At 37.4% G+C, this 16,320-nt stretch overlaps 1 protein-coding gene across 4 annotated transcripts in view; it reads right to left on the bottom strand.

Annotated features, from left to right (window-relative positions):
• The window catches only part of UBXN7 (UBX domain protein 7), a 70,036-nt gene that overhangs the window by 27,089 nt on the left and 26,627 nt on the right, over positions 1–16,320 (bottom strand). For all 4 annotated transcript variants that reach the window (XM_081234120.1, XM_081234117.1, XM_081234119.1 and 1 more), the window contains 3 exons: positions 12,993–13,058; positions 11,641–11,753; positions 908–1,054 (listed from right to left, as the gene is read on the bottom strand). In XM_081234120.1, coding sequence (XP_081090246.1) covers positions 908–1,054; positions 11,641–11,753; positions 12,993–13,058 — 326 coding nt within the window. The remainder of the gene's footprint in view (positions 1–907; positions 1,055–11,640; positions 11,754–12,992; positions 13,059–16,320) is intronic.

Genomic DNA, 16,320 nt, shown 5'->3' with positions numbered 1-16,320 from the left:
GTGGGGAAAAGATTAAGTTCATTCAGAAGTATTTATTTTATAAAAAAAATTTTTTTGGCTGTGCCACACAGCATACAGAATCTTAGTTCACTGACCAGGGATCAAACCCGTGCCCCCTGTGGAAGCACAGAGTCCTAACCACTGGACCGCCAGGGAATTCCCTATAATTTTTCATAATATAAACAACTGGAGCACAATCATCTATCCTTAGCTTGCTAATTTATGTAAAAAGAAACCAGAGCCAGTAAGACTAAGTGACAAGTTTAAGGACATACAATTAAAGACTATCAAACTCAAGCTAAAATCCACATCTTAGTCAAATGTTTTTTGATTACTTCAAGATCTTCTACAGTTCCCACTATCAATTACAGTAGCCACTAGAACATGTGCTACTAAAGCATTTGAAATGTGACTAGTCCTAACAGCTGTACTGTAAGTATAAAATACATACCAGATCCTGAAGGCTTAACATTAAAAAAAAAAAAAAATCAAAACACCTCATCAATATTTTAATATTAGTTTTATATTACAGATACTGATTTTTAAAATATATTAAAATCAATTGCCTGTTTCTTTTGACCTTTTTAAATGTGGCTACTAGAAAATTTTAAATCACATTACATTTCTATTGAACAGTACAGCTGCACACTCTATCAAGACGTTCAAACTCTTCTGAGATAGGAATACTATATGGTTTACACGGCTTGGTTCCTTTTTTCCTCCTTCCCTTCATTGTTGCCCTTTCACTTATCCTTACTATTTCAGCCATTATGGGTGGTTTTACTTCTTCATATGTCAAAATTTAACTCAGTTATGAATTTTTTCCAGTTTATAACCCAATTCCTCTTCCCCGACATCCCATGTACCAAAGTAAAATACTACAAAATTTTTAATTAACTCTCCCCACCTGCCAGAAAATGAAATGTTCTCGGATAATATTCTTCACAGCTTCATTGCTCCATACGTCACGGTTGAGGCACTGGCATGCAAAGTCTTGTACATTCTGAATGTTTATCATCAGCCACTTATTCTGCATCTGGCCACACTCTTTGGCCTGTAAGAGTAAAGTTACATAACAATTGTGAGAAACATTTTCTACTTGGTAACTGGTATGTTTCAGAATTCAGAAGCTGTCCTTTTTCCATATAAATACTAAGTTTTTTTCCCCAAGTATGGCATCTATAGCTTTCAGTCTAAACATTAATTACAGGCCTCCCTGGTGGTTCAGTGGTTAAGAATCCACCTGCCAACGCAGGGGACACTGGTTCACGCCCTGATCCAGGAAGATCCCACATGCCGCGAAGCAACTAAGCCTGCAAGCCACAACTACTGAGCCCACGTGCCAAAACTACTGAAGCCTGCACACCTAGAGCCCGTGCTCCACAACAAGAGAAGCCACCACAATGAGAAGCCCACGCACTGCAACAAAGAGTAGCCCCCGCTCGCCGCAACTACAGAAAGCCCATGTGCAGCAACGAAGACCCAAAGCAGCCAAAAATAAAATAAATAAAATTTAAAAAATTTTAAAAACCATTAATTACATTATTTTGCTTATATGTATATAGTTATACTGTCCATTTGCAAGCATTTTTCAAATTTAAATGAATTGTTTTCCTTTTATTCACTGTTATTTATTATAGTAGCTGGATTTTTATTGTACATGTAAACATCTTTACCTGAAAAAGATTCCACAAACAAGGGCAACAAGTCACATAATTCTATTGTGCTGTCAATCCCTATCCACACATATATCTCTCCTTTTTAATAGGTGTAACTAGTATGTGCATATTAGTTTATGTTGTTTTATTTTCTTCAACATCATTTTCTATAAACATTTCCAAATATATTCATCTCAATTATTAGGCATGTGGTATTTCATAGAATCACTCTAAATCTTTCAGTAAAAGCTGCTGAGGATTTTTTCTCTCAGGGTTGTTTCCCTAGGAGTGTATTTTCAAAATTGAGATTACAGATCAAAGAATGTTTCAGAATAATCTCCAAAAGACTCCCCAATTTATAGCACAAATATCAATCATGAATGAGTGAGTGTGCACTTTCTTTTTTGCCTCACATTTCCTCATCACCATAATGACCTAAGAAATATTGCTGAACTGGAAAAGAATGGCAGAAAAGCAAATGAACAAATGCTACCTCAAACCTTTGCACAGAAGCAATGAAATGAAAGCCACAGTTTTGAATAATTTTGTCCTGGAACAATATTTTTTTCCAAATCAGTTTGACATGGGAAAATCTTAAGAATCAATTAACTCAGGTTAACAACAACTGAAGAACATACATCATTTTCGAGGTACTGGAGAATACAAGACTATCTTTTGTTTTATAACAAAGTTTACACAATGTTACAAAAATTGTTATCCTATTTTTCTGTACAAATCCCCCACAGAAAATAATTTTATAATATTCATTACTGATTCCACAGGTGAAAACCCAAGTTCTAAAAGGAAGTAGCCCTATATTGAGCCAGAAAGCTACAATTAACTGGTCAAAAGCTTATCTTATTTTTAAGTATACAAATTTAATAAAATAACTCTCTGCTTCTAGAAAGTAATAGTATTCCAGTTAATTCCTTGCCTATAGTAAGCACATAGATTTGATAAATGGGAGATAAATGAGTAATTATATTGTTTTTTTTTTGTTTGTTTGTTTTTTTCTGTACACGGGCCTCTCACTGTTGTGGCCTCTCCCGTTGCGAAGCACAGGCTCCGGACGTGCAGGCTGAGCGGCCATGGCTCACGGGCCCAGCTGCTCTGCAGCATGTGGGATCTTCCCAGACAGGGGCACGAACCTGTGTCCACTGCATCGGCAGGCGGACTCTCAACCACTGCGCCACCAGGGAAGCCCCATATTGTTTTAACTGAAGAAAAAGTATTTGAGAACAAAGAAAAAAAATAACACACTCTAGAGAGACAGATTGAAGAGTACATAATCCCTATAATAAAGTAAATTTATTAAGTCTGCCTCAACTACAACACTGACCAAAAAAAAGTATAACGAACTTCCCTGGTGGTCCCATGGCTAATACTCCATACTCCCAATGCAGGGGGCCCAGGTTCGATTCCTGGTCAGGGAACTAGATCCCACATGCCACAACTAAAGATCCTGCAAGCCGCAACTAAAGATCCCGCATGCCACCACAATGATCCCACATGCCGCAACTAAGACCCGGTGCAGCCAAATAAATAAATAAATATTAAAAAAAAAAAAGTATAACACTGAAAAATAATAAAAGTCCAGAATTCAAAAACAATGGAGAGTCATTTATTATTGTTTTTAAAAATTCACTTATTCACATTCACACTTTCATTCATTCAGATTCCTTCATTTGACAAATATTTGAGGATCTACCATGTTTCAGGTACAGTTATAGACGCTGGATTTATAGCAATTACCAAAACAAAAATCCCTGCCTTCATGAAGTTTACATTGGGAGAAACCCTATACAAGCAAAAGAAACTGGAAGATGTTGTTAAGAAAGTACTTCTAATATAAATCAAAACTACAATGAGGTACCACCTCACACCAGTCAAAATGGCCACATTAAAAAATCTACGAATCTGGAGAGGGTGCAGAGAAAAGGGAACCCTCCTACACTGTTGGTGGGAAGGTAAACTGGTGCAGCCACTATGGAAGACAGTATGTAGGCTCCTTAAAAAACTAAAAATAGAGCTACCATATGATCCAGCAATCCCACTCCCAGGCATATATCCCAATAAAACTATAATTCAAAAAGATATATGCACCTGTATGTTCATAGTAGCACTATTCACAATAGCCAAGACATGGAAACAAGTTAAATGTCCATCAACAGGTGAACGGATAAAGAAGATGTGGTACATATATACAATGGAATACTACTCAGCCATAAAAAAGAACGAAATAATGCCATTTACAGCAACATGGATGCAACTACAGATTATCATACTAAGTGAAGTAAGTCCGATAGAGAAAGACAAATACCATATGATATCACTTATATGTGGAATCTAAAATATGACACAAATGACCTAATCTAGGAAACAGGAACAGGCTCACAGACATAGAGAACATACTTGTAGTTGCCAAGGGGGAGAGAGGGTGAGGGAGGAATGGACTGGGAGTTTGGGATTAACAGATGCAAACTATTATATATAGAATGGATAAACAATAAGGTCCTACTGTATAGCACAGGGAACTATATTCAATATACTATGATAAACCATAATAGAAAAGAATATGAAAAAGAATGTAAAAATATGTATAACTGAATCACTTTGCTGTACAGCAGAAACTAACACATTATAAATCAACTATACTTCAATTAAGTAAATTAAAAAAAAGAAATTACTTCTAGAAAGAAGGGCCCCATAAAAGACACAAATTTCATGCAAAGCAGCAATGTCTGGAGGGAACATAAGAGAATCTTATATAATCTCACTAAGTATACCAGTTACATGAGTCAAGGATGAGAGGTGAGAGTGGGCCATGGGACAAATGATGAAACTTTCCTCTTGGAATTCATTAGGTTGTTCTGAATCAATATTCAAAAGCCATTATAGAGAAACCCAAGAGCAAGTGTGGCTATACCAAATAGAGAGGTATGTGACAGGGTCTATCTGTGATAATGGGAGAACAGTGAGAGACTAACATCTCTCCCAGATGAGGAAAGTATGAAAAGAGGATACAGAGGAAAAAATAATTTGCTTGAATGAAATATATATGCAGAAAGTCAAAAAGGAAATATATTAAAATATGCACAATACTTTCTTATGTAAATGGAAACTACTATTATTTTTCCTTGCTGGTTTTTTTCTATAATTTTTGCCTAATTTGAATAAAAATATAAGCTATGTATAAAGTTTATTTAGGAAAAACTTTATCTTATGTATTTTGTTACTGAATCCGTTCTTTACATTTTAACTAAAATGTTTTAACTTGCATTTATAGCAAGTACTTTTTTTTTTTTTTTGCGGTACGCAGGACTCTCACTGTTATGGCCTCTCCCGTTGCGGAGCACAGGCTCTGGACGCGCAGGCTCAGTGGCCATGGCTCACGGGCCCAGCCGCTCCGCGGCATGTGGGATCCTCCCAGACCGGGGCACGAACCTGTGTCCCCTGCATCGGCAGGTGGACACTCAACCACTGTGCCACCAGGGAAGCCCCTATAGCAAGTACTTTTGAAATTAACAAAGTACTCTTAGTAGGACTAGGTCCATGTGCAATTGAATGGCAATTTTTATATTTTATATTTATTTTTTATAAATTTATTTTATTTATTTATTATTGGCTGCATTTCCTCTTTGTTGCTGCACGCGGGCTTTCTCTAGTTGCAGCGAGCAGGGGCTACTCTTCGGTGTGGTGCACAGCCTTCTCATTAAGGTGGCTTCTCTTGTTGCGGACCACAAGTTCTAGGCCCACAGGCTTCAGTAGTTGTGGCTTGCAGGCTCTAGAGTGCAGGCTCAGTAGTTGTGGAGCATGGGCTTAGTTGTTCCATGGCATGTGGGATCTTCCCGGACCAGGGCTTGAACCTGCATCCCCTGCACTGGCAGGTGGATTCTTAACCACTGCACCACCAGGGAAGCCCTGAATGGCAATTTTAACAAATAAACATGTATTTCTTATGAAAATAAGGAATATTATGGAAATTGTTCTCATTATTTCTGTACAATATACTCTAGATTATGTCACTCAATCATTTAACAAAGATTTAATGAGGGGCAACGGTGTGCCTGACACCCCTCTATGCACTGTGAATACACAACAATAAATAAAACAAAATCCCTGTGTTCATAGAACTTACATGCTAATGGGAAAGAAGAAAACCTAAGAAACATTCCCTTGCCCGGGTCAGATTATTCACCCTAGTCCCTTGCTCACTCAGCTCCAGCTACACTGGTTTCCTTGGCTGTACCAGAAATATGCCCAAGCTCTTTCCAACACCAGTGCCTTTACACTTAACTGTTTTTCTGCTCTTCCCTAAGACCCTTCTATGGTTTAGATTCCCTCACTTATTTCAGGTTTCTACTCAAATCTCATTCTTTCAGAAATATATCCTCATCTTCCAATCTGAATCAGTCCTCTCTCATCACAATTATAAAAGTGTGTGAAACCTATGAAATCAACCTTGCTTTTCATTTGCCTGTACGAGCACATGCACCTTAATATCGCCAAACAGAATAGCCCTCTCTTTGTCCTTCCCTTATTCTATTTTATTCTTTCTCCCAGCAACTACTGTAACCTGAAATTTCTGTGTGTCAAACACATACATAAAATATATATATACATATATATACACTAAATATGTTATATAGGTATTATTTTTTATTTGTTGGTAGTCTGTTCCTCCCTCTAGATTATAAATTTTTTGATGGCAAAGGACTTTGTATAATTTGTTTACCACAACCTCCCTGGGGCAGAAACTGCTTATAGGTAACAAATACCCATTTTTCCCTTCTCCTTAATAGCATCTCCAAAGAAAAAGAAATAAAAGGAATACAAATTGGAAAAGAAGTAAAACTGTCACTGTTTGCAGATGACATGATACTATACATAGAGAATCCTAAAGATGCCACCAGAAAACTACTAGAGCTAATCAATGAATTTGGTAAAGCTGCAGGATACAAAATTAATGCACAAAAATCTCTTGCATTCCTACACACTAATGATGAAAAATCTGAAAGAGAAATTAAGGAAACACTCCCATTTCCCACTGCAACAAAAAGAATACCTAGGAATAAACCTACCTAGGGAGCCAAAAGACCTGTATGCAGAAAACTATCAGACACTGATGAAAGAAATTAAAGATGACACCAACAGATGGAGAGATATACCATGTTCTTGCATTGGAAGAATCAATATTGTGAAAATGACTATACTACCCAAAGCAATCTGCAGATTCAATGCAATCCCTATCAAATTACCAATGGCATTTTTTACAGAACTAGAACAAAAAATCTTAAAATTTGTATGGAGACACAAAAGACCCCAAATAGCCAAAGCAGTCTTGAGGGAAAAAAACGGAGCTGGAGGTATCAGACTCCCTGACTTCAGACTATACTATAAAGCTACAGTAATCAAGATAATATGGTATGGCACAAAAACAGAAATACAGATCAATGGAACAAGATAGAAAGCCCAGAGATAAACCCATGCACCTATGGTCAACTAATCTATGACAAAGGAGGCAAGGATATACAATGGAGAAAAGACAGTCTCTTCTATAAGTGGTGCTGGGAGAACTGGACAGCTACATGTAGAAGAATGAAATTAGAACACTCCCTAACACCATACACAAAAATAAACTCAAAATGGATTAGAGACCTAAATGGAAGACCAGATACTATAAAACTCTTAGAGGAAAACATAGGAAGAACACTCTTTGACATAAACCACAGCAAGATCTTTTTTGATCCACCTCCTAGAGTAATGGAAATAAAAGCAAAAATAAACAAATGGGACCTAATGAAACTTGAAAGCTTTTGCACAGCAAAGGAAACCATAAACAAGATGAAAAGACAACCCTCAGAATTGGACAAAATATTTGCAAATGCATCAACAGACAAAGGATTAATCTCCAAAATATATAAACAGCTCATACAGCTCAATATTAAAAAAACAAACAAGCCAATCCAAAAATGGGCAGAAGACCTAAATACACATTTCTCCAAAGAAGACATACAGATGGCCAAGAAGCACATGAAAAGCTGCTCAACATCACTAATTATTAGAGAAATGCAAATCAAAACTACAATGAGGTATCACCTCACACCAGTTAGAACGGGCATCATCAGAAAATCTACAAACAACAAATGCTGGAGAGGGTGTGGAGAAAAGGGAACCCTCTTGCTCTGTTGGTGGGAATGTAAATTGATACATCCACTATGGAGAACAGTATGGAGGTTCCTTAAAAAACTACAAATAGAACTACCATATGACCCAGCAATCCCACTACTGGGCATATACCCAGAGAAAACCACATTTCAAAAAGACACATGCACCCCAATGTTCACTGCAGCACTATTTACAATAGCCAGGTCATGGAAGCAACCTAAAGGCCCATTGACAGATGAATGGATGAAGAAGATGTGGTACATACATACAATGGAATATTACTCAGCATAAAAAGGAATGAAATTGGGTCATTTGTTGAGACATGGATGGATCTAGATACTGTCATACAGAGTGAAGTAAGTCAGAAAGAGAAAAACAAATATCGTATATTAACGCATATATGTGGAACCTAGAAAAATGGTACAGATGAACTGGTTTGCAGGGCAGAAAATGAGATGTAGAGAACAAAGGGGTATGGACACAAAGCAGGGAAAGCGGTGGGGGGGGGTGGTGGTGGTGTGATGAATTGGGTGATTGGGACTGACATGTATATACTGATGTGTATAAAATGGGTGACTAATAAGAACCTGCTGTATAAAAAAATAAATAAAATTAAAAAAAAATAGAATCTCCGATTTTCAGCTAAGCATCTTGATTTCCTAGTGTCCTTTGCAACTAGGTGTGGCCACATTGCTAAGTTCTGCTACCAAGTCCAAGCTCGCTCTGCTCACTGCACGACAGGCCAATAAATCCAGAGATGAGGTGTTGAGGCAAGGGACTTTATTCGGAAAGCTGGTGGACCATGAGGGTGGCAGACTAGTGTCTCAAAAGAACCACCTTATCATGGTTTGGATGCCAGTTTCTTTTATAGAACAGAAGGGGGGAGGAGATGAGGAAGTAAAGTAAAAAGGCCGTTAAGTTTTGCAAATATCCCCTGGAACGGCCAGCCCTGGGGAGGGGATGTGTTAATTTCTTCTTTCTTGCAGCCATCCACAGGTGGACAGGGTTAGGATGCTTCCCTGAACAAAGGCACTTTGGTTTAACTTTCAGAGGGGCAGGGTTCCCTGAGGCAGGCCATTATATATAGACAGTATCCTTTTAGTGAACAAAAGCAGCAGAAAGCAACGGTTAAAGTAAAATAAACAGATTCAACATGTAGTCAGATTTGGCTCTTCCCTGTTACAGTTCTGGTCAATGGAATGTGAGAAGTGATGTGTATTACCTCTAGGTTGTGCCTTTAAGGGGAAAAGGTGTACCCTTCTCAGTCACTCCCTTCCTTCATGCTAACTGAAAAGCAAACATGGTAGTAAGCCACCTTGAATCATGTAGACAAGGGCAAGCAAGACCTCGCAGAATAGGACAAAGTAACTGCATTCCTAATAACTTCATAGAGCAGAACCATCCTAACAGCATGGACTTCTATCTTGTTTAAGGTAATGTTTGTTTTATTCCTGGTCTCTCTCACACATAGTTAAATCTTTATCCCAATACACATAATCCCGATCCACTAGAACAAGACCTTGCAACAGGAGGCCTCGCTAAATATTTACTGAATGAACAAGTGAATTAATCAGTCTCTCATCTGGTTAGCATGAGCCAGAACCCTTGAACATGGTCTACCTCTAGTTACCTTAAGAAATAAGAAAGTCTATGAGCTTCCCTGGTGGCACAGTGGTTAAGAATCCACCTGCCAATGCAGGGGACATGGGTTCGAGCCCTGGTCTGGGAAGATCCCACATGCCGCGGAGCAACTAAGCCCATGCGCCACAACTACTGAGCCTGCGCTCTAGAGCCTGTGAGCCACAACTACTGAGCCCATGTGCCACAACTACTGAAGCCCGTGCACCTAGAGCCGTGCTCCACAACGAGAAGCCACTGCACCGCAACAAAGATTAGCCCCTGCGTGCAGCAATGAAGACCCAATGCAGCCAAAAATAAAATAAATTTAATTTAATTTAAAAAAAAAAAGAAAGAAAGAAGGAAGTCCAGTTTCTACACCTATAAAACTGTGGCTCAGATCTACATCGAATTCAAACCTGTGGGTACTGCCTGAGCAGCCAGACTATTCTTTTAATTTTTAATATTCACCTCTCTAAGTTTCAGTGAACTTAATTTTGCATATTACTTCCCTAATTTCTATAAAACTAATGGATATATCATTAGTCATAATGAAATGCCTACTTTTTCTGGGAATGTTTATATCATTTAAAGGCTTGTAAATGATAAAGTTGAGTGTTATCAATGAAAAAAATGAAGATTGTTGAAAACATAGGTCACAAAATTCAAAGAAAAAAGGTGACACAACTTAACAAAATGAATCAAACTTCAGATGACAGTATCAAAAAAGATCCACATTTTCCCTTAATAACAAGCAGCAGAGTAACTGCTTTTTATGAGCCCAAAGTGACAAAATTAAATCAAGCTCAGAGTTATTTAGTTAAGCCCCAGAGCAACACAGAAGCTAATGAAAATAGAAAGCACATCAAAACAAACTCAGATCCTTTTTGTCTTACATATTGTGCTATTCTGTCAATGGTTATATTATCACCAGAACAGTAGAAAGGATAGGCAGTTACCATGTTAAAGATCATGAACGAAAGATGAAGAAAACTGAGGAGACATCTAACCTGACATCTTTGAGCTGATAAATGAACACCAGACTCCCTGAACTTTATTTACACAACAAAAAGAAACACATTTAAGCAAATCTCCATCATCTGGATTTTGTTACACGCGGCCAAACACTTTCAGGTTTTACAATTCAGAAAATTAAAGAATTCAGAAAGAAACAGCTTACAGTTAAATTTCTTAACCTAAATATTTCATTTAGGCTAGTTTAAGAGTATGTCTAAGGACAAAATTTTTTTTAAAAAACAATCAAAATTCACTTCTAAATATGTAGCTACTAAAGTCATTTTTACAGTTATTGTTTGGCCTACTTTATCCTAACAGAAAAGACTTACCTGAAATTTCAGTGATTTACATCTACAGAAATGCTCCTCTGATTCAAAAGAGAGTTAACATGATAGTCAACACACAAAAGCAAGTTGTTTGAACACTTCAACAGTAGAATATTTAAAATCCTAACTAAACGCATTCATTTACCAAATACCGTGTTCCTATTAAATGCTAGAGACTAGGTCCCACGGATCACCAAAATAAAAAGAAACATGGTTCCCCTGCCCTCAGTAAGCTTATAATTTAGCAGACAATCATATAAACCTGCTCCGGAAAGTTTTCCTTTGGCTTCAGCTAAATTAAAACAAGAACTAAGGGAGAACATACTCCGCCACCATAGAGGTATTCTTTTAAAACACACTAGGATCCTCATAAAAATATGGGTAAAAGATACCTACAAACAACTCACAAATGGCCAAAACACACACACACAATATTCTCAGTAGTAAGTAGTAATTAAAAATAAATAAACTTTTTTTTTTTTTTTTTTTTTGCAGTATGCGGGCCTCTCACTGCTGTGGCCTCTCCTGTTGCGGAGCACAGGCTCTGGACGCGCAGGCCCGGCGGCCATAGCTCATGGGCCCAGCCGCTCTGTGACATGTGGGATCTTCCCGGACCGGGCACGAACCCGTGTCCCCTGCATCGGCAGGCGGATCTCAACCACTGCGCCACCAGGGAAGCACAAAAATATATAAACTTTTAAGAAATATAAATCAATGTAATCTTCTAGGTATCTCATACTTGCTAAGATGCCAATTCTCTATATGCTGAAAACTTTTTTTGCTCTTAGAAAGGAAGACACCACTAAAAATGCAAAAAGATTCATAGCTCAGGCTTAGAATCTCCAACAACTTACTGTTTCAAAGCTGCCTTTATGCATCAAATCAATGGGTGGCCGGAATAGATCTGCAAGGGTAGTTAGTTTCTTATCTATTGCTCCTCCATTTCTTAATTCCTGTTCTTGCCGAACTGCAACACAGGAGGATGAGAAAGTTTCAATTAGCCATAAAATAAGTCATGAATCTTGCATTAAAAAAAAAAAATGTATCAGTTGCAAGAACTAACGAACAATGTGCTTGACCTCAAATGCAAATGCAAAGATCTAAGGCTGACCCTGAAAAAAAATACAAAGTCAGGTGGGGAGGGAGTCTTAAGACTTGGTGCTCTCTATCCAAAAGTAAGGATAAAAGTGGAAATTATGTAAGAGTCACTTATTCAAAATATTTCCTTCACATACTCAAAACTAACTTTAGCACAGAAGAAAACTTTCATCTTCATTTATCTGTTTCTGAAACTCATCCTAATTTATCTAGCTACATTCTAGTTGTTTCTAGCTACATTCCCAATCTTGAAAGATTATGGCAGTGAGAGAGAATGACTACTGCTATCATCTTCTCCTGGAAGGGCACAGGATTCCCTGGATGACCTGAGTCAGCCTGGATTCCACGTCAACTCTCAAGTTACAAGACCTATCTGTGCTTCAATGAGCTCATTATAAATTATTACAAAATCAAATGTGGTTCAAGAGTTTCTCATATATTCTCTAAACATAACTGTCTTTTCTCTAGGATTCCATTGCTAAATCAGTATTAAGTCCACTAAAAGGAGAAGACCAAGACTCTCATTCTTATTCAACAGAAAGATATAAACCTATTCCAAACAACTGTTGCCACAATGTTAATAGTGCCTGCTTTGGGTAGTATGGCCTTTTCTTCTTCTATTTTCCAATCCCTACAATAACCATTTTCATTGTGGTCATTCCTTTAACTGACATATATCAGGATCCTGAGGAAAATCAGTTTTTTATTTTATTATAGTCAGCATTTAAGTGCTCATTCAGAAACAGATTAAGTTTGTAAATTACCATATTTCTCACATTATATCCATCTCTCTTATTCTTCTATAATCAAGTAGGTTAGAATCTGGAAAAATTCAGCTCAAGGGGGAGTTAATAGCAATCACAGACTGAATTCATAATTTAGTTTTTAAATAAGATGATGAATCCTCAAAGTTATTAGGCCTAATATTAATCATCTTCTTAAGAAAAAAAATTATATAAAACAAACTAGGATCTTGACCTGAAGGGGAGTGTGTGGGTGCTTTTCCACCTTGTGGTTTTAATCTGTGGGAGAGGAGACAGGGGAGAAAGACAATGAGAGAGGGAGAGGGAGGGAAAAAGAGATGATAAACTGGTTCATAGATACTTACTAGTTTCAGTTTGGAAATCCCGGAAACCATCAAATATTGAACGTGCAGGCCGTCGTCTTTTAGGAGCTATAGGAGGAAAAAATAGAATTGATACAAAAAGTTAAACATTAATTTTGTAACAATTCTAAAAATGTCCTTATCTATAGCAATTTCTTATTTTAAGACACTCAGATTCATAATGGTGCTGTCCTTCAAAATATAAAATACTCTAAAAACCTTCAAGGCATTCATATATAATTAACCATCTTGAGCCCAACCATATTTTACAAAAAAGAAAATTAAGGCCCAGTTAAAAAACTTGGCCAAACTTGTGTAAAAAGATAGGAAGAAAGATTTTGAGGATGATTTCCCATGGTGATGAAGCTACATACATGCTGCAAATGCATAATTCAGGTTAGCCTAAATGATCTGCCTACCCTTTAGTATAATACTTGAGTAAGTTCTAAACCATAATATTTAAGAACTACCTCTTAGTAAGTGGATACACATGCAGAATTATAAACACCAAAAAACTGTAATTTCCGAAGAAAAATTTTTCCTACAGTTAACAGAAAAATGAACAGAACCAACGTCCTTTGATACCCTTGTACAGCATCTATTACCCAGTCCTTAAGTATTGTACAGATAAAGCTGAAAAAGCAATCATCAAAACATTATCTTCCTGTATGTTCTTAAACATAAAAAATTTACCAGGTCTTAAATGGGAAAAGAATCTGGAAAAGAATAGATGTATGTATATGTATAACTGAATTACTTTGCTGTACACCTGAAACTAACAAAACATTGTAAACCAACTATACTCCAATAAAAAAAAAGTTATCAGGTCATTTAATATACATTACAGTAAATAAGGACATTTAATGATTCTTTCAATATGAGTAACAGTTATTCAGTTGGTTTATGGCAAGCCCCACGAGCACTGCCAGCATGTAACCAGAACAATGCTACACATTAACAGATGATGATTACATAGTAAGATTAGACAGAAACTATAAAAGTCTCTCATCCCATGTCAAAGCATCTTTCCCAATAGCCTGTGTTTGCCATTATATAGGGTAATTCTTTTAATCTAAGAACTACTGAGTAAAAAACAAAACAAAAAAATAACAGAAGAATGCAGAACCATATGTTAAAAAAATTCCACATTTGTTTAAAGCATTATCAGGTCAGTATATCATTTATGCACATATGTGTATCAGTATTTATATTAAAGAATCACAATATTATCTCTAGGAAAAGGAAATTTGGTAAAAATCAGAGACTTCCATATTTTAGCTTTGTACTGAATTTCAAATTTAAATTGAATTTTACATATAAATTGTTTTATTTATATAAATTAATTTTAAATTTTATTATTTAAACTTATAAAATTTAAATACTGCATTATTTTTCCTCCCTCCCTTTATAAACAAGAAGCAAGAAATGTTATTCTTTTCAATCTTGGAACTATTTTTAATCAAGAGTCAAGAGTTCCTATCTTAAATGTACATGTTTCTAGCAGCAATAATATTAACTGCTCAAATAATGCTTTCTTAAAACTCATTATCAGATATTATTTAACCATAACAATTAAGAAAGTAAGGTTATCTTAGGATAAGACATAAAATAGCTGCCTAAGAAAGCATATTATTATTGGGGAGGTAGTACATAGTACATAAAAGGTACTTTTCTTCTACTTTTAAACTGCCAAAGGCAGGCCAGTCAATATTCTACATTCTTCACACACACACACACACACACACACACACACACACACACTCACTCACTCACTCTCTCTCTCTCTCTCTCACTCTCTCTCACTCCCCACCCCCCACCCCCCACCAATTTAGCCCTTCTCTATTATACACTTGATCTCCTGGAGATTCATACTAGCTCCTCTTATTGCTAGCTTTCCAACCACTCTCTTTTATTTCTTGGGCTCGTGACCTGCTCCCGTTTGTTTCCCCCTTATATATCCTAAGTCTAACCAAGAATCTCTCCTCAAGCCACAACACCTCTAGCTCTAGGATCATTATTCCTCCTGCCTGCCTCTTCAATATGTGGTTTCCTCACTCTTCCAAACCATATGCTATAAGTAAACATCAGTCCTCTGTACTCTCACTCCACTGCTCACGTAACAGGAGTGCTGGTCACTGAGGTCAAAGAGACTAAGCTACAAAGAGCTAAAAGAGATTCAAAAAGGAGCTTCATAGTCAGAATAGGGGAGGAACAGAGAACAAAATTTAATGAGCAGAGCAGCACTGTTTCACATTTTCACAAATCTCTGTTAGTAACTGGTGTAAGAGAAGACACCTGAATTTTTAGATCTGCTTCTGCATTCAATCTGCTGCTATTCCTTTAGTTCATGTATATGAAGAAAATTAAAATTCAATTTCACACAGACATGTAGTTGTAAAAGGGAAGAGTATTTTTTTTTTTTTTTTTTTTTTTTTTTTTTTGCGGTAGGCGGGCCTCTCACTGTTGTGGCCTCTCCCCTTGCAGAGCACAGGCTCCGGATGCGCAGGCTCAGCAGCCATGGCTCACGGGCCTAGCCGCTCTGCGGCATGTGGGATCTTCCCAGACCGGGGCACGAACCCGTGTCCCCTGCATCGGCAGGCGGACTCTCAACCACTGCGCCACCAGGGAAGCCCGGGGAAGAGTATTTTTATAGTGTTTTAAGATAATTGTGAACATTCTCCCCTGCTACTACACCAAACCTCAACCAGTGGTAATTTCTTAAAGGTTGGTTGCAACATGGAATCTGAAATCCGATCAATGAACTTTTCATACTCTGCTCCATTAAAATCCATTGGTCTTATGTGGTAGGCAGGCTCTGTGATGGCCCCTGATTATCCCTATCTCCCGGGATTCATAACCTGTGTGTCAACATCTTGAGTATGGGCAGGATCAAACAGAATGTGGCAGAGGTGATGGGATGTCACTTCCAACAGTTAGGTTACAAAAAGATAGTGGCTGGAGCTCTAGTGGTGCAATCTGTTAGCACACGGTACTTATACAAAAAGATGGTGGCTTCCATCCATCCTGGGCTGCCCTCTCTGGCTCTCTCATTTGCTCTGCAGTAAGGAACTGATGTCTCCAGCCAACCAGCAGCCACGTGAGTAAACTTAGATCTTCCTCTAGTCACGCTCTGAGATGATTGTAGCCCTGGCTGACACCTTGATTATACCTTGTGAGAGACCCTAAACAGAGGCACCCAACTAAGCCACACCTGGATTCCTGACCCACAGAAATGGTGATATAACAAATGTTTGTTGTTTCAGGAAGCTAAATTTTGAAGCGATTTGTTAAACAGCAATAGATATCTAATCTATATTGCATACATAGATAC

The sequence above is a fragment of the Mesoplodon bidens genome (genome assembly GCF_964165515.1).
Source record: "Mesoplodon bidens genome assembly, chromosome: 5".
NCBI classification, from domain to species: Eukaryota; Metazoa; Chordata; class Mammalia; order Artiodactyla; family Ziphiidae; genus Mesoplodon; species Mesoplodon bidens.
The sequence above is the reverse complement of the archived record's forward strand: the minus strand, read 5'-3'. Positions and strand labels throughout refer to the sequence as shown.